The sequence below is a fragment of the Mauremys reevesii genome, linkage group 18 (assembly GCF_016161935.1).
Source record: "Mauremys reevesii isolate NIE-2019 linkage group 18, ASM1616193v1, whole genome shotgun sequence".
NCBI classification, from domain to species: domain Eukaryota; kingdom Metazoa; phylum Chordata; order Testudines; family Geoemydidae; genus Mauremys; species Mauremys reevesii.
This window is the reverse complement of record NC_052640.1, coordinates 21,836,366-21,862,372: the sequence shown is the minus strand read 5'-3', so window position 1 is coordinate 21,862,372 and position 26,007 is coordinate 21,836,366. Positions and strand designations below refer to the sequence as shown.

At 42.9% G+C, this 26,007-nt stretch overlaps 1 protein-coding gene across 2 annotated transcripts; it reads left to right on the top strand.

The window, feature by feature from the left end:
• The first annotated feature begins 1,701 nt into the window (after positions 1 to 1,701).
• RNF10 (ring finger protein 10) lies at positions 1,702 to 25,476 on the top strand. 2 transcript variants are annotated; one of them, XM_039504631.1, is made up of 17 exons: positions 1,702 to 2,255; positions 11,538 to 11,740; positions 13,214 to 13,413; positions 14,649 to 14,739; positions 15,897 to 16,081; positions 16,162 to 16,298; positions 17,577 to 17,737; positions 18,430 to 18,564; positions 18,762 to 19,011; positions 19,255 to 19,388; positions 19,838 to 19,955; positions 20,360 to 20,461; positions 21,038 to 21,172; positions 21,934 to 22,034; positions 22,359 to 22,419; positions 22,558 to 22,716; positions 23,851 to 25,476. In XM_039504631.1, the coding sequence occupies exons 1-17, from the start codon at positions 2,093 to 2,095 to the stop codon at positions 23,925 to 23,927; spliced, it is 2,412 nt and encodes an 803-aa protein (XP_039360565.1). In that variant the 5' UTR covers positions 1,702 to 2,092; the 3' UTR covers positions 23,928 to 25,476. The 2 variants fall into 2 exon arrangements, with proteins under 2 accessions (XP_039360565.1, XP_039360564.1); XM_039504630.1 differs by having other exon boundaries at positions 18,759 to 19,011.
• Positions 25,477 to 26,007: the final 531 nt, after the last annotated feature.

The window sequence follows — 26,007 nt, the reverse complement described above, 5'->3', positions numbered from 1 at the left end:
AGACTAACACGACTACCACTCTAAAGTACAAATGTACTTCTTCCTCTGGACCTCCTGACTGTGACCAGACACATTAACCTTCTAAATAAAGGTAATGTTGTACTAAGTTTGTTTTATCTTTCTAAGCATCTAGATAGCTAGTGGTACATTTCTGATGGATTCATCACCTTAGTATTTAGGCATCCACCTCTTGGTCAACAGACCATCTAGAGAATTTGTTGATCCATATAAAACTTTTCATACTTTTTTTGGGGTAGAATTAACATGCTAAAATGAAGCAGAGGTTCTTCTGGATTCCAAGAAACGTGGGATAGTAGCTGACACTCCCCAACCCTCAGGGTTATGGGGCGTGTTGCCTCAGATTTATGAGATACTGGATCCTGCAAGGGAGGCAGCATTTTATGGAGTCTCTGTCATGACCTGCAATCCTGCATACGTAACCCATTAGCAAGATGGAAACAACTACAGCCTGTATTGATATTTTGCTTTATACCTTGATTTTCCATCCAGTTTTAAAATACTAGTACAGGCATATGAATTGGAAAAGGGGGTGAACAGTGAGGTGACAAAATTTGCAGATGACATAAAATTATTTTGTGATGTCCAGTGAGGACTATGAGGAATGGTAGAAAGACCTAAAGAAGCTAGGTGAAAGGGCAACATGATGACAGATGAAATTAATGTTGATAAATGTAAAATAATGTACATTGGAGGGAAAAATTGGAACTACCTCTACACCTTAAAAGTGTTTAAATTAGATGGATCAGGATATTGGTGTGGGCAGTTCAACAGAGATCTCTGGTCAATGTACAGCTGTGGTAAAAAATGCGAACAAAATGTTCGGATGTATAAGGAATGAGACGGAGAATGATACAGAAAGTATTATAATGTCATTGTATAAACTAGTGCTTCATCCTCACCTGGAATACAATGTTCAGTACTGTTCACTCCATCTCAAAAAAGATACTGTAGAATCAGAGGGAGTGGAGAAACAAGCGATGAGCATGATTAGGGGTAAGGAAAAACTTTTTTATGACAAGAGATTGAAAAGAGTGGTATAGTTTACTTTGAGAAAAAGCAAGAGGCCTGTGATAAAAGTATGATAAAAGACTAACATCTGTTGGTGAAGGAGACAAGCTTTTGAGCTTACACAGAGCTCAGGCTACCAAGGAAGAGCTCTGTGTAAGCTCAAAAGCTTGTCTCACTTCACAACAGAAGTTAGTTTAATAAAAGATATAAGAGCTCTGTGTAGCTGGAAAGCATGTCTCCGTCACCAACCAAAGCTGGTCCAATAAAAGATACTACCTCAGTCATCCACCTTGTCTTTCTAGTATTTTTCTGTGATGTTATGATTCTGTAACATGCATATAACACAGGTTGATTTCATCTGTACGTGAAAGACCATAAAATTGCTTTACAATATTCTGGGGTTGCACACTTGCATGATTTCATGAAGTAGTCCCAAAACCAACTCAGATGTGAAAAGAATGACAACTCCCACAATGCTCTGCTTCGGGTACAGTAATACAAAACAACGCAGAGAACTAATGGCATGAAACACTAAGAACTACAACGCCCATAATGCCTTACGATAGGCAATACGAACCAAATCCGCCCAGACCCACCAGAGAACTACAACTCCCAGCATACATTAGGTCAGCCGGCTCCCTATATAATGAGTTCCATCCGGGTTCTTTTCTTGCTGTTGGCGATTCGTCGCCATTACAGGGGAACAGCTACGGTACGCGGTAGCTGGAGGAGCGGCGCCGAGGAGCCCGCGCTGCCTGGGCGGCGCCGACCACCCTCACCGCAGCCAGTGCCGGGCCCCGCGGGGCTCCTCGTCCCGTTGCCACCCCGCCTCCCCTTCCCCGGAGCCCCGCAGGCCCGGCCCGGCCTTCCCCGGCTCTCTCTGTTTAAGCGGAGCAGCGAGAAGATGTCGCCATGAAGGAGGCCGAGTCAGCGCTGCGCCGCCCCTGTCGGTCCCCTTGGCGGGCCATGAGCCTGGGCCCCCGTCGCCTCCCCCAGCGCCCGTCCTACCCCCTAGTCCAGAGCCGCTGCCGTCCACTCACCAGCGCCGTCGGGGCGCCCGTTGATGCTGCAGAGCTCGCCCAGCGCGGCCCCCGCCTCAGCCTCCGACATGGACAAGAGCAGCCCCTGCGGCTCAGGGATCCCCGGCTCCTCGGCCGGCAGCAAAGGGCAGCAGACCCGCTCCGCCTCAGCCGGGCCGGCTGGGGGGGAATCTAAGCCCAAAGGCGGTAAGAGACGGGCTCGGGGGGAAGGGGCGCTGGGGTAATATTGTAGCTGAGTCTCCAGCCAGGGAGCTGGCAGGTGTTTCGCACTAAGAGGGACAGGGCAGGGGTGGGATGGGTCTCCGGGCTGTGTAACAGTCGGAGGGCTCAGTGCTTCTGGGAAATGTTAACATCACCCACAGGAGGTTGGCGTGGGGCAGGGATACTAAGTGTCCAAGGGGTTGGTCCGCAGCCCAGGTAGTATTGATCCACTGTTATCCTCTTTCTAGCCTTTAACATACTGGGCATCTCTAGTAGTTTTGGAGAGGCCAAGATTTGTATGCCTGGCATGCATTGCTACTGTATTATCATTGAATGGAGCTTGGAAACTTGAACGTCTCTTCCTTGTAGGTGTTCTTTAGGTTAGCACTGAGACACACGGCGTGGGAGGGGTGTCTAAGGAAACTTTCTTGCTCACATCCATTTGTGTAGTACATGAATGGACAGTCACAGCCCATCCTGTCGCTTGAGCCTCTTGGCAGCACTAAGCTCACTATGTTGTTAAAAAAACAAAGCAAACATTCTGTCAGTTTCTGGCCTTCCTATATCCTGCTCAGCTTAAGCTTTCAGCAGAACTATTATCTCCTGAGTAAGGATCATAAAATCTCAGGGTTGGAAGGGGCTTCAGGCAGTATCTAGTCCAACCCCCTGCTCAAAGCAGGGCCAATCCCCAGACAGATTTTTGCCCCAGATCCCTAAGTGGCCCCTTCAAGGATTGAACTCACAGTCCTGGGTTTAGCAGGCCAATGCTCAAACCACTGAGCTAACCCCTTTGTGGTGTTAATAGAAGAGTGTAGTGTATATCCAGGTGATGTGACCTGAAGTGGAACTGTCTTTTGAATGGTGGCTTCCTTCCTAGAATGTCTAAGCAACTTACAAATTACAACTCAAGGCAGGGGCAATATCTTAACTACAGATGGAAAGGCTGAGACTTGCCCAAAGTTAAATATTGGAAAGCTTTGTTCCAAGCTCTTCCAAAATCCAGGAATAATAAATCCTCATCCTTTGGTCTAATTAAAGATGAGTAGTGTCAAACTTGCTTGGTGGAGAGGGCTGAATTCCACTCACGTTTAATGGGACAGGGTATAAATCTAGAGTTACATACATTACTCCGTCCACAACAAACTGCTTCCTTTTGGCAGGAGGCTTATACTAGATCAAAATTAGAAGTGGAAATTGAACATCTCGTTATCACTGTTACCTATTCAGTACTTCTTGGGAGAACATGCTTATCATTAGGACTATTATTATTTCTGCCCTTTTGGTTTTTCTCCATTCTTCTTTGTTTCTCTCCCTCTCCCCTGTTTGTGTTCTGTCTTTCCCTCAGGTTCCCTTAACTGCAGCAACTCCTAGTTCTCGCTTCCAAGGGGGAACACTTCCACTCCTTTCCTCATTTTACTGCTCATCTTTTTAGCAGGTGAAGTAACCTTGTAACTGAGCTTTGGAGCCCTTGTTTCAGGCTGCCTGCAGACTTTGAGAAGACAGCCCTTATTAGCTTACACTTGGATCACATTTTTAAGGCTTTCTTTGCAACCATGAGTACTAAAAACTCTTAATGAATGTTTTCTGCATAGTTTGTCATTGAGGCCATAAAGATACATCAGGGAGGCTGGATCAATCTTGCAGCCATATGTTTGACACACTTGCACTCTCGTATTAAAGGGATCTTGTATGAACCTATAGTACTTAACTATAACATTTCAGTTTAGACTCTTATTGCACATAGCTTCTCTGACTAATAGTTTATAAACTATCTTGTGTATCACTTACACCATTGCACTACATTATTTTAAGCTAAGGGTCTGATTGTCAGAAGTACTTAGCAGTAGCAGTTCCATCCCGAGGCAGTTGGAGTTCCTGGAGCTTGACACTCTTGACAGTTTGGTCCTGACTGTTTCTAAGTATTGAAATTTGCAACAATACTTGATATTGCTGGACTCTTTGACACAGAACTATGCACAATACAGTCTAATTGGAATGGTGCTGTGATGGCTTGTACTCAATTTCTTTCCTCTTGGGTGGTTTGATGTCTCAATTGTATTATAAAAGTGTGTTGGCATAATGGCAATGTATACCTTGGTGAGTTTACCAGTGAAATGAAATAAGCTTCAAAGAGTAGCCACAGGCAGTTGAAATAAGTGGCTCTAACTCTTGAGGTGTTAGCTTCTTCCCAAGACTTCACTGCATATGTCAAATTGAAGGGCTGCCAATACATGACATACTTGATCTGGATCTCTCACAGAAGCAACTGGAGTGTGTGACATTCTTTTTAGGCTGCACCATAACGGACATTAATTTTAACTTTAAACCAGTTTTTAAAGATGTTTTGTCATTGTGAGTCAAATACATGGGTTCTTTTTAAAAAAACTGAAAAACTAAGTTCTACTAAGATCCCTTCATGAGTCAATAGCTGGGTTTGAAGCTGGGCCTTTTAGACTCCCAGCACAGACCTCTGCTACTTGAAATAAAGGAAAAAATGTTATCCTCAGTGAGCCAGCTACTAGAACAGGGGAAGGGGGGGGGAGGAGGATACTGAACCGTTCTGGGATTCTGGCCATGTAGGGGGAAGGGGGACAGGATGGTTTATTAGACAGAATAGCCAAGTACAGTATATAAACTTATTCTGAAAGGCACTGTGACTGAATGGATGAATTGTGGGTCTGTCATTGAAGAACTGTATTCCATTCTAGTTCTGCCAGAAATGCTCTTATAAAATCCTTTTTATTTGTAAAATGGGGCACATTGGTGATGCTTGCCTACTTCCTATGGTGGGGATCTGGTGCTTTGCTCAGTTATAGTCCAGAGAAATATAAACCACCATGGGTGGGAACTCATGGTTTTCTGGTACCCTTTAGCCTAGAGAAAGGTGCACTGGTCAGGGAATCTGAAGTGAAAGTTTCTTGTTTCTCCCATCCCCCAGCAGAACATTCTCCAACTTGGCAGTGCTGCAGAAGAGGGAGGCTAATGTAACTGAAATGCAGATCATATGTTAGAATCTGGGACTCTGGGGAGGACTGAGTGAAGAATTAAGTCATAGGCTTATCTTTTACAAGAAGCAGTAAGGAAGCAACAGCCTCAAAGATTCCTACTTCATATCAAAAGTATGAAATATAGGCCATATACTAATACAAAGAGAATACACCAAGGGCTGTTATGTCTAAATGTTTCACACTTAGCTTTCTAAGCTGTTTCCTAAATAACTGCAAAGTGGAAAAATTGGGGGCTGTACCTTTTTTTGAGGTATAAAGGTTGCCTGAAAGGATTTCTTCAACTTTTTTTTTATGCTTGGAATTCAGGTTGTAGGCTGGAATAGACTGGAGAGCTAATGTCAGTTATATTGCATGAAGCTGTAAACTGAGCTGTTTTAAAAATTGTGTTAATGCTTGACTTAACATTTTGAATAAATACTAAACTTCTGAATCTTGTATAACATCTGAATGTATATCCACTCAGGTACCATTCTAATGTCTCAAAGGCATTGATGCAATAGCTCTCTTGCTTGCTTTTGTATATAGCTGTAAGTCAGCAAATAACTCTGAGAATCTCTCTGAAACTGGAGGGATACCAAGTAGGTGCAATTGAGAATTAAATGATTTAGGAGCTTAGATCCCATTGACTTTCAGTGGAAATTAAGCTCTTAAGTCATCTAGGCAGTTCTGAAAATGTCACTTGCTGTGAACAGTTGAGAAACTGGAATAGAGACTGGTGAAATAGAGTACTTTATCACAACTTCTGACTTGTGGATAAGGCACCTTGTGCTCCTGCTCAGGGTGCACCTTGAAACAGTTTATAGAACTACTAGTGTTCTAAATGTGAATTCAGCCTTTGAAAATTTAAACACAATGCTCCAATGTCTGAGGGGCCCCTACCTCTCACAATTAAAGATACGAAATGTGATCTGTGCTACCTATAGTTCATATAGTTAAAATAAGATAACGATAAGAAATGAGCCCTGCTTCATTAAAATGAACTGGTTCTGGATTAACAGTTCTAGACAAGATTAATGCTTTCAAAAGTGTTCATTAGATTGGAACAAACAGCAGGGCCCCTCAAGTGAGGATGTTTGTTTGGCAACCAGTAGCGAAGGCCTGTTGGGAAATGATATGTACATGTTTTAAAAACAACTTGTCATTAAAATCATTTTTTGGGAAGTGGAGGTAGGGACAGGAACTGAAAGCTTTTTTTCCTAGGCCAAGGAATAAAATTCTGAATTTTATTTTAAATACTTATCCAGCTGTCTTCTGTATCTTTCGGTAGGAGAGGTCACCAGAGGCAGTTCATAGTACCCTAAAATCCATAACTGAGGCATATCGGAGAAGAAAGATGACAGTGGACAGTAGAGGCTTTTTTCTGACATGCTGCCTGCCAAAACAATCAGAAGGAAGAAAAGCCCTTTTCCTGTAGTTGTAGGGAAATAGGCAATCCTCTAAGATGAGCTTTTGCAGCAAGACTAGACATTCATACTCTTTCTCTAGCTTTACATCTGACTCTTCTCTCATTTCAATCTTGTTTTATTACAACCCTGGAGGTTCTTAGACATCTTGGGAATTTTCATGCAGACCATCCTGAAGAGGGGAAACTGCCTTCATCCAGTAAAGTTGTGAAGAAAAGGTGTCTGGAGTCTATACCACTCTGGATTCTTGGTCAAAAGGCACATTCCTTGACCATCAAGTCTGATGCAGTAAAGTCGTCATTATAATGATGAAAGGGAAACTCCTAAAAGCCATTGAGTCAGGTTGAAGGGATGTAATGTGATAGGAATGTTCTGGTAAGAGTTGACTGACAATTTAATGTTCATAATGGCTGTAATTTTGTGTTTGCTGTACTAAGGTGAGAAATTTCCTTGCTGTCAACTGCGGGGGGAAGATTATTGCTACACCTGACAAGAAGTAATCTGACCCAATTTAAAAAGAATGAGGCTATGCAGTTATCTTGACCTCGGTCATAACTAGAAAGGGAAGGGTAACAACCCTCCTGTAGACAATGCTATAAAATCCCTCCTGGCCAGAGGCACCAAAATCCTTTAACCTATAAAGGGTTAAGAAGCTCAGGTAACCTGGCTGACTCCTGACCCAAAGGACCTATAAGGGGACAAGATGCTTTCAAATGGGGGGTGGGGAGGGGGGAAGAGAAGGGAAGGCTTTTGTTTGTGTGCTCTTTGTTTTTGGGTGTGGTCACTCTTGGGACTAAGAAGGGACGGGACATCAATCCATGTTCTCCAAATCTTTCTGCACAAGTCTCTCATATTTCAAACTTGTAAGTAACAGCCAGGCAAGGTGTTAGTTTTATCTGTTTTCTCAACTTGTAAATGTTCCTTTTGCTAAGAGGGTTTACCTGTTTCTGTAACTTTGAACCTAAGGCTAGAGGGGGTTCCTCTGGGCTCTTTGAATCTGATTACCCTGTAAAGTTATTTCCATCCTGATTTTACAGAGATGAACTTTACTTTTTCTTTTAATAAAATTCTTCTAAGAACCTGATGTTTTTTCATTGTTTTAAAATCCAAGCGTTTTGGATCTGTGTTAATTAGGACTAATTGGTGAGGGTATACTCTCAAGCCTACCCAGGAAAAGGGGTGTAAGGACTTGGGGGGGGGGGGGAGGAGGAGGATTAGTCTCAAATCTGCCCAGGAAATGGGGGGTTAGGGACTTGGGAAATACTTGGGGGAAGTTAGAGTTCCAAGTGGCTCTCCCCTAAGATTTGGAACACGCTTGGTGGTGGCAGTTTACTGTTAACCTAAGCTGGTAAATAAGCTTTGGGGACCCGCAAGAAAGACCCCCTATCTGTACCCTAAAGTTCAGAGTGAGGAAGGAACCCTGACAACCCCCTTGTTTGCAGATACATTTTTCTGTCCCCTTGTGCTCGTGAATTGAAAAAATCCAAAATTGCTGTGGCCTGGGAGGTCTATACCTGTCTAGAATATGCATTGTGATTGTAGATGTAAGAAGGCTGTTCAGTGATGGACTTCAGCTCTATTGGCTTTTCCATATAGACATTCTTAAAGTTAATTTATGAAAATGGCTAATTCAATAGCCATTCCTTGTCTTTAGAATGAATTTTAATTCTACCAGAGACGATATCCTAGTCTCAGTGGTGTAAATTACAGCTTCTTCTCTACACTCAGTCTGTCCAAATCACCATAGTCCAGGCCTGGCTACACCCTGAATATTTAGCTGCAACTGGTGTGCTTCTCCAGATAAAACACTGCCCCTAAGGTGTCAGGCTGACTTGCAGTCTCTCACATGTGCACTGTAACTGTTGCACAAGTCAAAGACATGCTGTTATACCAATAGTAGGAACTGTTTGGGTTCTCAATAATTCTGAATTTGGCTCTGCCATTAGGCCAAGTACATCACCACTTTTGCCAGTAAATAATGCCTCTTGAAAACTTCCCTGCTGCTGCTTAACTAATGATTGATTATTGTCGTCCTATTTCTCCATGTCATCTGAAAGGTGTTTGGCTTTAGTCTTAATTTTGAAGATCTTCTACTGCACGATTATCACTCTTTGGAAATCACAGGCACATCTAACAAGTAAAATTCAGAATTGCATGGGGTTTTAGCTGTGACTCCACTGGAAGCTGAACTGTGAAAACTGATGCAGTAGGTCTCTTAAACTAGTTTTTTTTCCCCCCACAACTCTAAAATGTGCTGGCCACACATTTCCATCCTGTGCATTTCCTTTCTACTAAGAAGTTAAAGCTTTAATTGGTCTTAAGATACATTTGCTTTTTTATGTATGCTTTTTTTTTAAAAAAGCATCTGGATGCTCAGTCATGAAGAGGTATGCACAGCCCTTCTCACTGTTCCCTGAACACACTTTTTGGGGGCGTTCAGGAGGGAGAAATGAAATGTTTGCAGTGAAAAGTGTGGAGAATAGACATGAATGAGATCATTTGGTTACTATAAATGTGCAGTTGGGTTGCTCCTGATGCCTGTCGCTCAGGAGTAATAGTGGAAGATAGTTACCAAGGTTAGTGGAACAGTAAGTAATATGATCTTAAAATAGGGAAGGAGGGAACCTGTTAGCCGTAAAAGACTTGTGCAGAATCCTGGGTGATGAAAAAGGGGCACAAGCCTGCTACTTCCCAATATGTGGGTCTAGATGCAACTGATGTTCTAATGCTATTGTGAGGCATTAGATTTGATAAGTCACAATGGACCTGATGCAATGTTAATAACCCTTTCTGAGAGGGAAGGGTGTATTGGCACATCTATGGGCTGATATTGAAAATTAAGCTCTAGTTTTATTCTACTGTTTCAGGAAACAAATGTATCAGTGGCATTATCAGGTTAATGCACAGGGAAGTGGATTACCATGTTTGGACTCAACCTGATTTTACATTTAAGAACTCACTGGAACTTTAGAGGGAAGTACTTTCTAATGTTATGGAAAGATCCTCTGTAATAGTCTAGGAAGCATTAGCAACTCTTCTACACATTTAGAATACCCAACTAACATCTGACTGCTTTCTATTCTTATGAGCTTTAGAATTAAAGCCACCACTTTGTGCTTGATACTAGTGCTTTCTGTGTTAAATGCCAACAGTGCTCAGCACTCTCACTAGGCAAACAATCCCTGCCTCCAGGATTTGGGGATTTACTGACTAAAACACCGATTAGATAAATACACAGGGAGACCAAAGGTGGTAGTGGTGTGTTGTGGAAGAAGTGGGTTTTTAACAAGAGCCTGATGCATTGCACTGCCTTAAGCATAGGGCTTAGGATGAAAGAAGCACAAAGGAGAAAAGGAAATAAAGATAATAGTGATTTAAAAAGAGAAGTCACATAATAGACCAATGTGGGAGATCTAGAGACAGACAAATGCAGGCATGGTGGTATCTTTTACAAAGTCTAGACATGAGAACTCACATAACGAACTAAGGGCATGTCTATAATACAAAATTGTCAACTGAAGTTACATCGGCCATACAGCTGCTGTGTTGACCTAACTATGTTGACGTTGATTCTACGCCTATTGTGGAGGTGGAGTTAAGTCAGCATAGCGGGGCAGTTACGTTGACAGGAGCAAAACTTTAGTGTACACACTTACATGTTTAGGTTGATGTAAGCTGCCTTGCATTGACCTAACTCTATAGCGTTGATCAGGCCTATGGGTTCCCAGAATAAAGAACTAACTGATGGCTATTGAGTGTTTTGGAAAAACACCGGAAGCTAGAAAATTCAATCTTGATTACTTGTTGTTGTAACATTGTTCTAACTAAACACACCCTGCTAAAGCAACAAAGAATCCTGTGGCACCTTATAGACTAACAGACATTTTGCAGCATGAGCTTTCGTGGGTGAATACCCACTTCGGATGCATCCGAAGAAGTGGGTATTCACCCACGAAAGCTCATGCTGCAAAACGTCTGTTAGTCTATAAGGTGCCACAGGATTCTTTGTTGCTTTTACAGATCCAGACTAACACGGCTACCCCTCTGATACTTGACACCCTGCTAGTGGCTGTTCCTGGTTCTAGCTTGAAACTAGTTTTGTGAATTAATTGAGTGTAGTATTATACTATCCTCAGTTCAGCTACATACCTGCCTTATGTCTTTTTGGTCCTTTGCTTGGTATAAGCTCTGAGTAGTGGTAGATTTTTGGTGTACGTTTTAGTAAATGCTGATTAAGGAGCTGATTCTGCAAAGAAACTATCCATGGTAGGAAGAATCCAGACAATAGAAGCAACTTAGCTGCATTTTATTTCAAGGCAGCTAAGAAGTCTCTTCCTTTATTTGCTGCATAGATTCCTGGATACTAATGTGCCTGAAAAGTACTTGGCTGTGGGTTGTTTGGTGTAGTTAGAGAAGCCTTGGACCTCTGGATAAGAGTCAGTATTGTCTTGCTGTAGACAGGTATACAAATGATCCAGGCCAAATGCGGTGCTGTCTTAAAGGCATAAATTACTTGACAGCCACTAGAAAAGCACTGGAAGCAGGGCCGGCTCCAGACCCCAGCGCGCCAAGCGCGCGCTTGGGGTGGCATTTTGCCGGCAGGGCGGCAGGCGGCTCCGGCGGACCTCCCGCAGGCATGACTGCAGGAGGTCCACCAGAGCTGCGGGACCAGCAGACCCTCCGCAGGCACGTCTGCAAGAGGTCCCCCGGAGCCGCGAGACCAGCGACCGCCAGAGTGCGCCCCGCAGCGAGCCGCTCTGCTTGGGGCGGCGGAATTCCTAGAGCCGCCCCTGACTGGAAGTATCTCACTGAGCTTGTGAGCCTGACTCTTTCTTTTTTTTGTTTTGTTTTTTCAGATGGAAAGAATGCAAGTGGATCCAAACAACGTTACAATCGTAAAAGAGAAACTTCATATTCAAAAAATGAGAACTTTTCCAGCCAGTCCCGTCGCTCCAATTCACAGAAAAGCAAAGCTTTTAACAAGATGCCCCCTCAGAGAGGGGGCACTGGGGGAAGTTGCAAACTTTTTAGCTCTTGTAATGGTGGAAGACGAGATGAGGTGAGAATTGTAATGCCATGTCTGCAAGGCCCCTTTTTATGGGATGAGAGGATCACTCTGACCTGCTAGTTAGGTCTCCTGTGTTCCCTTTCTGGGCTAGGAAGGGCAAGAACCCTAAGGTGGTAACATCGCTGAGATGCCAGATCAGAACAACTTTGCAACATCTCAGAAGAGATGCTCTTTGGTCTGAGATGCCTTCAATAACAAGACCAGTGAAACTAACAGAAGTACAGTCTGAGGAATGGGTGTATAGACAGGCCACATACATATTGTGAAACACAGGTCCTTCATGAAAATGATCTTAGTAATACAGTTTTCAGTTCCTAAATCTGACATATTTATGTCCAACCACTTGTGTATTCTGAATCCCACATTATGGAATATTTAGCAAAGTAATCTGACTAGCCTTGATGTGATCTTGAGAGGAGTAAAGGCAGATCAGGAATCCTTTCATGCTGATGTATACTATGAGTGGTCTGCCTTCCCCCCCCCCCCCCCACCCCCCTTGGCATATATAACCATGTTACACCCTTTTTAAAAAAAATTAGCAATTTAATCTACAAATACACCTTTACCCTGATATAATGCAACCCGATATAACACGAATTCGGATATAACATGGTAAAGCAGTGCTCAGGGGGCAGGGCTGCATATTCCGGTGGATCAAAGCAAGTTTGATATAACGCGGTTTCACCTATAACGCAGTAAGATTTTTTTTTTGCGCTCCCAAGGACAGAGTTATATCGAGGTAGAGGTGTCACGTATTCAGTTACTTTATGGGAGAAGGCTAGCTCAGTGGTTTGAGCACTGGCCTGCTAAACCCAGGGTTGTGAGTTCAAGCCTTGAGGGGGCCATTTAGGGATCTGGGGCAAAAATCTGTCTGGGGATTGGTCCTGCTTTGAGCAGGGGGTTGGACTAGATGACCTCCTGAGGCCCCTTCCAACCCTGATATTCTATATTTTGAGTTCTAATTCTGTCCATTTCAACTATATGGAAACTAATCTAAAATCATGACATCTCTAGATGTTGCTTTTACAGATCCAGACTAACACGGCTACCCCTCTGATACTTGACATCTCTAGAATGATCCAAAACTTGCAATACTGTCTCTTTAAAGGGATATTGTCATTTTAAAAATAACTTTTGTTACCCATGTCTCTAAAAATAGTTGTTTAGGATTAAAAAATAAAGCTTTCACTTTCACTACATAGGTTGGTTTTACACTTCCATTTGTACAATGGAAAAAGATTACTCAATCTTAACTTTCAAGTTCCTTTGTATTTCTAATGCTGCAGTATTAGATCTTCAGACCTGGAGTGGGAGAAGGTGAGTAGGTAGGGGTAGTGCATTTCCCTGTATATCACTGAAGGGAATGGATCTGTGTTTGTGCTGATAGGTTGCAGTGTACCAGCTTCCAGAAAATTCTAACCAGACCTCTGTGTCTTGTTTGTTTTTTGTGGTGGGCTTTTTTAGGTAGCAGAGGTTCAACGGGCAGAGTTCAGCCCTGCCCAGTTCTCTGGTCCAAAGAAGATTAGTCTGAACCACTTACTGAACTTCACCTTTGAACCCCGTGGCCAAGGAGGTCACTTTGATGGGAATGGTCACAGCAACTGGGGGAAGAGGAACAAATGGGGACACAAACCCTTCAACAAAGAGCTCTTCCTACAGGCCAAGTGAGTGGAAGATCAGGGCTCCTAGACATTCATACAAATGAGCTTTAAGGGAATATGTATTCACTCTGTGTAGGTGATTGAGTCAGGGGATTATGTATTTAATTATACTGAATGTTTGTGGTGGTTCTCTTTTCTCCCCCCCACCCCCTTGTGTTGGTTACTGAAGTTCTGTCTCCACAGTATTGGTGTACGGGTTACCTTGTGTGTATACAGAAGGGTGAAATATGTTCTTTTCCTGACTATAAAAGGAGATATTGGTATCTGAGAGAAAACAAAGGAAATGCAGTTAAAGGGTCTGAGTGTGAAGGATGGAAAGGGTAACACACCCTTCTGCCCAAATATTCAAGCACCACCTGTAAAATGTAACATACCCTGTTGGGTCCAGGAAGACCTGTGGTCACTTTACCACTTAAGTAGTTCATATTTCCTTTCTAACTTGAGTAATGTGGTGTAAACAAAACAAACTCAATCCATCTTAGTACGGTGAGATGTTAAAACTTGCTGCTTTTGAGATCAAAGCAAGTCTGAATTTTTAAGTCCTCATGTGCAGAGGTCTTCGGTTTTTAAACAGATACATTGTAATAGTTACTCTTTATCTTTAAAGGTGATTTGAATAATTTTAACTTGTGTAGAAATATTTACTGAATGCATCAATCAAGGTAGTCAGTCAGTTTAGCAGATGAACTTTTTTTTTCAAGCTAATGTATTAATGGCTTTCTCTCTAATTTGGGGCAGGTTCAACATTTTCTGTATCTGATCACCACCTTTAAGACCATGAAAAGTACTGCTAAAATTGTGGTCATTGGCATTTTTGTATACTATGGTAAAATGTGAATATACTTTATTTGTATAGAGACTTATTATAGCACTTGTCTGAATAGTATGTGATTTCCTGCCTTGTCTTCTGCCTATTTCAATAGTTTCCTTTACAGAAAGCTGTTTCCTCTGCATAAGTTCCCTTTCATTTAGTCTGTACTCAGACACGAACTCCAGGCAGGATGGCCAAACTGCAGGGAGAAGAACTGTGTCCAAAGATGTGCTGGCTCTGACCTTAACCCTGTTAGGTTCACTGATGATAACTGCTGGCCATGGTCAGCCTAGATGCCAAGTCTTTTCACATACCCAGCATATGACTTGGTTTCTTGAGGATCTTAATGCAAAGGCCACTTCTGCTGTCACCTGGACACAGTTGGAATAGGCGACTTATCAATTATGCCTTTGTGTCTTCCTTCCAGCTGCCAGTTTGTGGTGTCTGAGGAGCAGGACTATACAGTGAACTTTGCTGACCCAGATACCTTGGTCAACTGGGACTTTGTGGAGCAAGTGGTCAGTAGTGATGGGATGGCTTTTTAAATTTATTTCTTTTCATCTACCTATCTAATATAAAAAAGTACCTACCTGTTGCTCTAGTTACATTTGACATAATGTGAATTTAGTTGCCACGAAGTCTCATTCCTTCCAGTATTGCATGAGTGACAAAAGAGAATCTGATAGGGAATTACTTTTGAAAGACTCTGTATATAACAGGAGCTTAAGACTGCCAAAGACTATTATGAGGAAGAAGATATCTTCCTCTGTGCTTTATAGATGGAAGTTGATTAGGAATATTAAGTGTGTTTCTGACACTTCCTCCCCCCGCCCCATAGTATTATGCAGAAATGTGGTCAGCCTTCTGACAAGGTCACAGGGATGGAGTTGATGGAAGTGTGCTGTGTAGAATGCTTTTACAGACTCTTATCCTGTGCATGGGCAAATGTCTTTTTGCCTCACAACAAAAATCTGTAGCTACTTGAAGCACCCCAGAATTCTAACCAGATATAGAAAATAGCGCTATCTCTCGATACTCTTAGTCTATGATGCAGCGCATGCATTTGGGAGGGAGCATGTTTCAAGTTATCCTGAACTTGATGCTGCTTTGGAAACTCATGAATGTGCACACTTCCCCCAATAATCTTAAACAGATTACATATACATTACATAAAATGCATCTGTCTATTCTTCTGATTCATTGATTTTCTTTAATCTGGGAGATGCAGAGATGTTTAGTTGTGTAATTAGGTTGTAAAGTCAATAAGGTGACACCAAGAAGTCCACTGCTGCCTGCAAGATTAGTTGCTTTCAGATGACAATACTAGTAATCCTGGAGTTGGGGGTCAGCGAACACATGAAAAGAGAAACTAATCTAGGATACCAAGCCTTGTACACTGAAGAGTCTGACAACAATATCCTGTAGATGGCTCTACTGACTACCCTATGTGCATTTTAAAAACATTGTTCCTGCTAAACCATATGATCAACTTCTTGGTGACTGAAGGAATCTACTATCCCTGCTTTCTTGGAAAGGTTCCAGTCTGTCTTGTCCCTTTCTCTAGAAGGCAAAAATATTTTTGGCCAATATTGCAACAAATTCCTGAACAGATCTCAATTTATAATCTCTAGTTTTAGTAACTTGTTTGTATTATGCTTCTCTTATGGCCATCCAGCGAATTTGTAGCCATGAAGTGCCCTCTTGCCCAATATGCCTGTATCCACCTACTGCAGCCAAGATCACCCGGTGTGGGCATATTTTCTGCTGGGCATGCATTCTGCACTATCTCTCCCTGAGTGAGAAAACCTGGAGCAAATGTCCCATCTGTTATGGGTCTATTCACAAGAAGGATCTCAAGAGGTAAGACTTGCAGGCAATTCAAATCCCTTCATCTTTCTGTAAAGTTAATTCTTGCTACTTAGTCTATTCCTGTATTGCAGTGTTGTTGCTATGGAAACACGCCAGTATGCAATTGGTGATACCATTACAATGCAGCTAATGAGAAGGGAGAAAAGTGTTTTGGTAGCATTGCCCAAATCCAAGTGGATGAATGTAGAGTACCCCATTCATCTTGGAGGTGAGTACTCATGAAGACTCTCCTGGAACGTTGGCTGCATGTATGACTAAAACTTGGATGTGGAATCTGGTTGCTATGGGGAAACCTCACTCTAGGTGCATTTATATTGGGCCGATTACAAAACGTTGCTTTCAAATACTGATCAAGTTAACTACCACCTCTTAAATGACTAACATGCAGTCTCCTACTCCATAACTCCCTTCCATAAGCTTGCATCATACATACTTCTCTAGTTTCTGTGCTGCAAGGCCCTGCCATCCCAGAATAATGTACAGAACAAGCCAACGTTCAGTATTTCATAACTATATTAGTGCATCACTGCAGAGCTTACTTCCTTTTGTTGGTCTCTGTCTTTGTTCCCCATGTTTTTGTTTGGTTTTGTCCCCCTCCCCACCCCTCTGCTCAGCAGCAGAGTGAATTATTTTAGATTTGATTTATTCTGTAGTTTATGCTAGATTATTTCAGAGATGCTGTGTAGGAACAGCATATGCATGATTCTACCAGTGGAATCTCCTAGTGGGGGAAACTGGGAAAACTATATTGCCTATCTGGGGCTTGATCATAAAATCATAGAATATCAGGGTTGGAAGGGACCTCAGGAGGTCATCTATTCCAAACTCCTGCTCAAAGCAGGACCAATCCCCAGACAGATTTTTGCCCCAGATCTCTAAATGGGCCCCCTCAAGGATTGAATTCACAACCCTGGGTTTAGCAGGCCAATGCTCAAATCACTGAGCTATCCCTCCCCTCCCTGACCTGTTCCATATGCCTCATAATTTTTGTCTTCCCTTCTCTACCTTTTCCAATTCATAGTTATTTATAGTCATAGCCTAATTTTGGCAATTAAATGTATCCTATCATACCATCCCCTCCATACATTTAAAGCACTAATGGATACAACCTTCTAGGCACTGCTTATTTCATAGAGACCAAAGCCCATCCCTTTTTTTAAAAAAAAAGCCCTTTGTGGGTTCTTTAAATGTGCCGTGTGTGTTTGTGACCAAGTCACTAAAACAAATATCTAATGCAGAAATTCTTGAAAGTTTATGGAGACTTAACTTCATAACATGCTATTGGGATTTATGGTAAACTGATCTCCTATCATAGTAACTTCTCACCAACAACGTTGCTTATGTGCAGATCTAGTCTTCCTAGTAGACTTGCCCACAATGAGAGAGTAGATGAGATTTTAATAGGAATGGCAGAGTTTGAAATTGAAGCTTGCTGCACATTGGGTGTCTGCAAAGGATGTCTTACTGATATTCTTTCCCTGGCCAGATGAGCAGCACAGCCAATTCTCTAAGCTGCTGCTGGCATCCAGGGAGCAAGTGCTGCAGTGGGTGATATTGGAAGAAAAAACAGCATTACTACAACAGTACGAGGAGGAAAAGAACACCCCTGAAGCTTGCTTTATTGAGGCAGCTATCCAGGAACTGAAGGTGAGGACTCTCAGTTGTGGTGGATGTTAATGGTTACTTGATGACAACTGTTTTTAATGGAGGCTAAGTATCCACAGTGGGTTTGGTTTTAGGGGGGAGTGAGATGAGAATCCTTAAGTATCTAAATATAGAGATTATTTTTGGAAATGTGTGATTCATATCTGCAGTAGTAATGAAAGAAAAGTTAAAATCTCAAATATTCTTCCTTTGGGGCACAGAACATTGGCAAGGTAGCTTGATATTGGTGACACCTGCTGATCAAAAGCAGCAATATAAACACTGAAAGGGAATAAGAACTACATGCACCCCAATCACTGTGTTACTGACCAAACTCTGCCACCTGGAATACCACCAGCCTCTGAATACTGTCTTAACTGTAGAGGTAGTTGTGGAAGCTTACTGTTGGTGAAGTCAGGCTCTCCTTGCATCAGGAATAGCTAATTCTTGGCATAATGATTCTTTAACCAAACCTGCAGGCAATTGCTTGTTTCAAAGCCAGTATGTGGCAGATGGCCTGCAGAGGACCTTTCTAAGTAAGCTGGTGTCTCCCTCTATTATAGAAGTGGCCACTGGGTGAGGGAAAGTCTTGATCTGAGGCAATCTGAGACACAAGGGGAGGGAATACTGATGTTTATCATCTCAGTCTCCTGGAATAAGAAACTGAAATGTGTTCTCTTTGGGGTGGCTTGTAGCATCGAGAGAGGGCTCTAACTTCACTGGACCAGAGTAGCGATAGTGACGTCGCAGGAGCTACAGCAGCTGTAGAAGAATTGGTCCTGATGGAGCCCTCTGTGGCCAGGGAGCCTGCAGCTTCCCAGGAGAAAAAGGTGGGTTTTTTGGTCCACTTTTCTCCCCCAGGACAAGCACAGTTAGGATCTAACTCCACCTCATCACTCTAATGTAAGGTGAGCAGGCACTGAGGATATCTACCCTTCTCAGAGCATTTGTGTACCAGATATTATAGTTCTTCTGAATGGGATGATGTGAGCTGGATATTGACTCCACACTGTTTGTGCTATAGCAGTGTATTCTGGAATATCTTTCTGCATTTGATGAAGAGATGGTGGTGGAAGCCTGCTCTGATTCTGGAAGCTCCTTTCCTCTTCCCCTGGAAGCAGAAGAGGAGGAGGTACCTGAGGTGGACACTGAGGCGGTACCAGATGTGTGTGCTACAAAAGAAACTAGTCCATCAGAAAGTAACTACCAGGAATCTAAAGTTACAGCCACCAGTGGACGTTTGAGCAACAACTCTCCTTTTTACTATTTCTATCAAGGTTAGTGGAATGGAGTCTGTTTCTGGAGGGAGAGGTAAATGTTCACCAAAAAAAAGTGCCCCGGAGGAGGCATTTGTAGCTTGTTAATTAACCCCTATGAAACAGAACTTCACAGAAGAAAGTTTAACACTTCTTGTTTGACACTTTGTGGGGAGGGGGATGGCTTTGAGAAATCAGTAGTTCCAGGGGAGTTAAGGGTGAGTGGGAAGTAGAGAAGTGACAGGTGAATTTCTTCCCCTGTAGCGGAGGATGGACAGTGTATGTATCTTCACCCTGTGAATGTTCGCTGTCTTGTTCGTGAGTATGGCAGCCTGGAGAACAGTCCAGAGAAGCTCACTGCAGCTGTGGTGGAGATAACTGGCTACTCTATGACAGAGGTAATTGCTGTAGCTTTCCCTTGTATTATCAATCATGGCCCTTTTTCTTAGGGAGGGCAGTTAAGAGCTGATGGTGGGTAAGATAATACTAGGAAATGGTAACTTACAGTGGTTGTCAAGTACTTTCCAATACTTGCTGAAGCACTTTTTTCCCAGGCTGGGGTAGGGTTGGGATCCACTTCAGGCACCTTTGGCAGTAGCAATGTCTAATATCAATTCCTCTGAATTGACTGGTTTCGTTGGTGTTGCTTCTGTTTCCTCTTCCTGAGAACAGATGAATGGGGAGTACTTGGCATAACTGTTTCCAAGACAATGTTTCCTAGAATTTCAAGTGTTTAGTGGGCGAGAGTGATGTCACCTCCTAAAAAGCAGGTGACATAGATGGTTGCGAAGGGAAAGACTTGCAGGTTCTGCTGCAACAAGATATTGGATATCTTTTCTCCTTTCAGGATATGCGACAGCGTCATCGTTACCTGTGTCACTTGCCTCTCACTTGCGAGTTCAGCATCTGTGAACTGGCTCTGAAGCCACCTGTTGTATCAAAGGAGACCCTAGAGACATTTTCTGGTTAGTACTTTCGTTCGTTTTCCCAGTATGGGTGATGCCCTGTAACCATAAAGAATTTGGAAGAAAGGATGTCTGTTCTGTGGCTGGGAGGGCAAATAGATAACAGGAATGTAAAAGGCTGGCTTGCTGCTCAGTCACACTAGTTCACGATGATCCTAGCTAGAATTAGGAATGGCCCTGCTGAGGTTAAGGAAATCCTCTGACTTGTCTGCAACAAGTGAGGTTTTTATTTGTGTGGATTAGACAAACGGTTTGGGAGAGAAGAGTATGGACTAGGGTGGGACACTGCACTAACTGGCTTATGGATAAGTTAATGATCAACTAGTAATAGTGCTCCAAAACTGGAAAAAGCTTTACCAAGTATTGGCTTTCACCTGGTTTCCTATGATTTGTGTGACACTTAGATGACATTGAAAAGAGGAAACGCCTGCGGCAGAAGAAAGCTCGTGATGAGCGGCGTCGGGAACGTAGAATTGAGATGGAGGAGAATAAGAAGCAGGGCAAGTGTAAGTCTCACTTACCCACAACTGGTGGGTTTCTATGTCTCTTCAAATCCTGGGAAGGTGTGAGGTTTGCAGATTAGGGGTTAATACATTGGGGTGAAGGTTGGGGGGGCCTGCCATGATTAATAGGTATTCACTTGTAACCTTGCCATAAACTGGGCTTGCTGTAGCTCTCTAGCACCCTTTTCTTATATGGTGAAATCATAAATTGCACTAGCTGGGTCAAATAAGTGTTTATCAGAAACTGCACAACTAACATTGAAGCTAAAGAATGTGGTGGGGGGGCTTCCCATGGAAAGGATATACTGTCTTAATGTAACTCCCAGGATTCTGTCTCTAAATCCAGACTAATCCCTTCAGCTGGAAAGGTGAAGGAGGAGCAAACATCTGCATAGGGATTGCCTTTACTCAGCAGCAAGGCTTCTATTTGTGTTTTTTCTCAAGGTGGCAGTATTGTTACTTTCCCTTCAAGGAAGAGACTACTCCCAAAGCCCCTGAAACAACTTGACACTTGCACACCTGTCACCAATTACTCCATATTAAGCAATGTTCTTAAACTTTTTCTGGCTTTCTCTCTAGATCCTGAGGTCCACATTGCTTTAGAGAACCTGCAGCAGTTTCCTGCCTTCAGTGCTTGCTCAGGAGAACTCATCAGCAGTGATAACCAGAGCTCCTCTTTGTCCATTCTTGGCAGAAGCTCTGTCTCTCTCCCAGGTGAACAGCTGGAAGAATGTATAGATGGATTGATGCACTCCCTCCCTCAGGCTTTGACTCAGAACACCAAGCTAGACTTTCATTGCTGGCCACGGAACCCTTGGGTATTAGTGGTGAAATCCAAAAGTTCAACACCCAGAAATAGGACTAAAGTATATATCTCCATAAGTGTTGCCCATCTTCCATTATGTCTTGTCTATATCCCGGGTCTGAGCATTGCATTGCAGCCACCACTTACAATACGAGGCTCCTTGTAGGAAAAGGAATAGCTGCTTCCAAGAAATGGACCCCCACTCCCAAGGGGAGCTGGGAAGGTTTATAAGTAACTGTTCAATTCTGCCTTGGGTAAACCACCATTTATTGTGTATTGTAACCTGAAACATGCTACCCTTAGCACTGAATATAGGATATGTTTTCCTGTGTTAGTCCCGAGAAGGATCAAGTCAGTGACTCCACCACCTTAGGTGTATCTCATCTTGGGGTCTACTTTCCAGCATTCAGAGACAGTTCTTGGTCACTTGCTCTCTAGTAAGTGACCTTGTATAAAAACATCTTGGGACAATCTGTATAAGAGGCTAAATAGCAGAGGGGGAACTGAAATATCGACAAGATATGTTGAGATGACAGTTGAAAATTATGGGCTATTATAATGCATTGTTTGACTTGGCTGGCACCAGCTTCTTTTTCCTCCGTTGCACAAATGTGCGATTTTGCTCATGTAATTAGCTTTCCTGTTAACTGACTGAATCTTGTCTCTGCAGAGTCTGTCTTGACTCCATTGTCAACTGCTGTCAGCCTGGCTAGCCCATCACTCTGTATCGGAAGCCTGGAAGAAGAGTCTCCCTTACCCTCATTTGCCCAGGTAAATCCTCTTCCCTTAAAGCTGCATATGGAACAGACCACCCAGCTGACTATTCTACTTGCTGTTTCCTCACTGGTCTGAAATTTAAGACTTCCAAGCATGGTCCTAGTGGCTGCTAAGATGGGATGGTTCCTCCGCTCTTCAGTTAATCAGTGATAATATTTAGCAAGAGACCCATAATACTGGGCAAAGTCCTGTTTTCTGGCTTGAAAGTTGTATTGTACAAACGGCCTGGATTTCCTTACAACTTCTGGGGGTGTGGGAGGGGATGCTGACAGGCCTTGGTCTGCTTTCTTACGTATGCTTTTTCCCCTCCCTTGGTAGATGTTGAGAGTTGGAAAAGCAAAGCCAGAAATGTGGCCCAAAGCTGCCTCAAACTCAAGAGGTAAGGAAACCTGACCTTCAGTGACTATCTGGCATAATTTCAGCTGTAATGGCTACTGAATAAAAGCGCTCTTGTACAACCTCAGCAACACAACTCTTCCATCACCTGTGGCCTTTCTAGAAATCTCCTTTCTTCCAGATCAGAATACCCTGGCACCTCCTGTTCCAGTGGATAGTGATGGAGAGAGCGACAACTCTGACCGTATGCCTGTGCCCAGCTTCCAGAATTCCTTTAGCCAAGCTATTGAGGCAGCCTTCCTGAAGTTGGACAAGCCGTCCACATCTGACCCCCTCTCTGGTAAGAACAAAGCAGTCTGTTACCTAAAGTTTAACATGCAGAGCTCCCTGACACTGGGAAGAGTCCTTCCCAGTGTACAGGGGCCATAAAAGCCCTATCACTGGCTGGGCAAGTTTTTCCCCCAGTGCTGGCACTGCATAAGGCTTGTGAGGTCCTGCGCAAGTCCTGGTGTAGTAGCGTATTATGTTGGGGATGGAACTGTAACATACAATACTAGAACCATTCTGAACAGTTCTAGGTTGTGGAGCTGCTCAGAGGCCGCCTTAACATGGAGCTGCTGTAAGTTACAATGGGAGTTGCACCAGCCTCCAACAAGCCCAGAATCTCATAGGCACAGGTGGCTTAAAACCACCTTTACCCCCTCTCTCCCTGGACTACACCTGACTTGGACCTCAGAGGCACAGCACACAATTGTCTCTTGGGTATTCATCCTGCACCAGCTTCTGCTGGCTTCTCCCTATGTGCAAGGATTGGTGTTATGTGGTAAAGTGGGCCTAGCTCACCCCAAAGTTTTTTGTGCCTCTGGCACTCTAGTGATGAATTCTGCAGCCAACTATAGTCATATATGTTTCAAACTAATTCATATCTAGACCCTTTCATTTAAATGTTATGCTCAGTTTCATGCTTCCACGAAAGTTGCAGTGTATTGCAGACTCCATATTGATGACACAACTGTTGTAGAACTGTTTCTGGCAGTGGGAAGGAGATGTACTTTTTATTTCTAACTTTTATGAATGGGGTTGAGGTGAGCTAATCTATCATGCAGCAGTGTGATGGATAAGTGTGTTAGTTCAGAGCTACTAAAATGACAGCAATAATAGCTCATACTGTTTGACTATTTCAAACTCTAGAGACCCAGAAAACAACCCATCAGATTGCTTGTTTCTCACCTTTAGACAGCTTCCTCTGTAGTCGCCACAAGGGCTAGTACTGGACTTTTAAAAAAGTCCTAAAATTCTATAGCATTGGGGGGCGGAATTCTCAGCAATAGAAAACAAGGTCCTAGGTACCTACATTGAAACTAACCCTCTTCCTCAGCCTATTAACCATGAAATGGGAAGATCACTGTAGCTGGGGGGAAAATATGGCTTAGTCTAAACCAAAAAAATTTTTATAAATCTTTTTTCTTTACAGAGGAAAAGGGAGGCAAGAAAAGAAAGAAACAGAAGCAGAAGCTGCTATTTAGCACCTCAGTTGTCCACACAAAGTGATGCTGCTGTCCAAGAAAGTTCTGTCTCCTGGTTTTCATTTGCTTTTTGTTTTGCTGCTATAGTTTAAGTATTTAAGCTTGAACAGACTAAATCCATGTTTCTAGGCCTGAGGGGGGAACCATAGATATCCATTTTTTTTCCCAGCACCTTCAATTGGCTTATACAAAATCAAAGTATTAAGAGAAACTGGAACCTGGCACCCTTTAGCCAAGGTTTCCAGTCTGTGCCAAGTCGGCTCTTTTGGCCCATCAGCAGTTTGAATGTGTTTTACTGCTGTCTGTGGCACTACCAGTTTTTTGCAGTGTGGTGTGCCTCTCAAAAGGCAGAGAGGCTCTACTCACCGTGTGTGTGTGTATAGTGAGGAGACAGTACACAAGATCTAGCAGTAGGTGCAGTTAGCTGTAAAGCAAAATCCTTTTTTCTTAGCAAGTGCAGTTGCCTCCCACTGGAAACAGGCATTACTGAAGAGCATAGTAGGAAGGAGGGTTTTTACTTTTTAAAATGACAGGAATAGCAGTTACTTACTCCTTCTGGTGCCTAAGGATTAGCTCTAGAGTGGGAATAAAGTAGATCCTCATTACCAAGCTCAAATTACAATACATACAGGACTCCCTGCATTTCAGAATGAAGGTTAGGGAATGACTGTTATAGTACAAGGCAGCTATGTTACTGTGTTAACATGGATGTAGTAATAAGACTGATTTTTAGCCAGCATAGGTTAAAGAGAATTTCTTTGCCTCCATGATCTGGAGCAAACATTCCACCCTATAGTCTAAAACTATGCTGGGTGGGTTTTGAGATCAGATGAATAAGTGATATCTAAAATCTGCAGAATTATTAACCCCACAGCAAGGAGCCAGGCTGTCCTGTCCTGGGGAGGGGCAGGGGCCTCATTCTGTTTTATGCAGGGATGCAAGTTGGATTGTACTAGGCTCATCTTACTATAAACCTTCCCTCCCCTCCCCCCCCACATTTTTTATTGGAGCGGTCTCATTCTGCACTGCCTGTGGTTTAATTGAAGCTAATGCATTAATTGGTGTGGATTTTCATTAAATAAAATGAACAGTAGGTGTAATGTACCAGCAAAGGCAAACAGTTGCAATAAATCATATGCACAATTGGAATTATAGTGCTGGGGTTGGGGCAGGAGTTCGTCCTCTGCTGTACTCTACCCCATTTGTTAAGGCTTGACTTGGAAAGGTTTTTAATATAACTTTAGCAGTTAAGCTGAGCAGCCACTACCTGAAAAAGAAGATCCCCTTTACCAACTGGCTGTAAAAGGAAAGAAAGTAGCTGTACCCTTTAGCTTGCAGGCCTTCTTTATAGGACAGGAGCTTTAAGTTCCTTAACTATCATGAATACCAAGGTGCCTTACTACTTTTTCATGTGGATATGCTGAAGGACTTACTATGCAGTGAGCTCTCTCACCCTACAAAAAGGGGAAGATATTAGATTAATAGGCTAGAGAGGAGGTCTAGCCCTTTATCAAAAGTCTAAGAATTACACCTTGCCCCCTTAGTTCTTCCTTGGTATCACAATATCCCTCTGCCAGACTTGTTTTTCTGATAACATAAGAATGGCCATACTAGGTCAGACCAAAAGCCCATCTAGCCCCCTATCCTAGCTTCTGACAGTAGCCACTGCCACATGCCCTCAGAGGGCATGAACAGAACAGGTAATCAAGTGATCCATTCCCAGCTTCTTGTAAACAGAAGCTAGGGCTAACAGCCATTGATGGACATACAGTCACAGAGGATTTTTTTTTTAACCTTGTTATAGGCTTAGCCTTCACAACATCCTCTGGCAAACAGTTCCACAGGCTGACTAGGTGTTATGTGCAGAAATACTTGTTTTTTAAACCTGCTGCCTGTTTCATTTTAGTACCCCCCTAGTTTTTATTAGTATAAATAACACTGCCTTATTACTTCCTTTACATCAGTCATTTATAGGCCTCTCATATCTCTCCTTACACATCTTTCCTAAGGTGAAAAGTCACCATGTTGTTAATCTCCCCTCATATAGAAGCTATTCTATAGCTCCTAATAATTCTGTTGCCCCTTTTAATTTTTTTTTTTTTGGA

Excerpts from the sequence above, each read along its gene's own strand:
- RNF10 (XM_039504630.1), top strand. The coding sequence starts at position 2,093 with ATGCTGCAGAGCTCGCCCAGCGCGGCCCCCGCCTCAGCCTCCGACATG. Across the intron at positions 13,414-14,648 it reads GAGCTCTTCCTACAGGCCAA|CTGCCAGTTTGTGGTGTCTG; the intron begins GTGAGTGGAAGA and ends TCTTCCTTCCAG. Across the intron at positions 19,012-19,254 it reads TTTTTACTATTTCTATCAAG|CGGAGGATGGACAGTGTATG; the intron begins GTTAGTGGAATG and ends CTTCCCCTGTAG.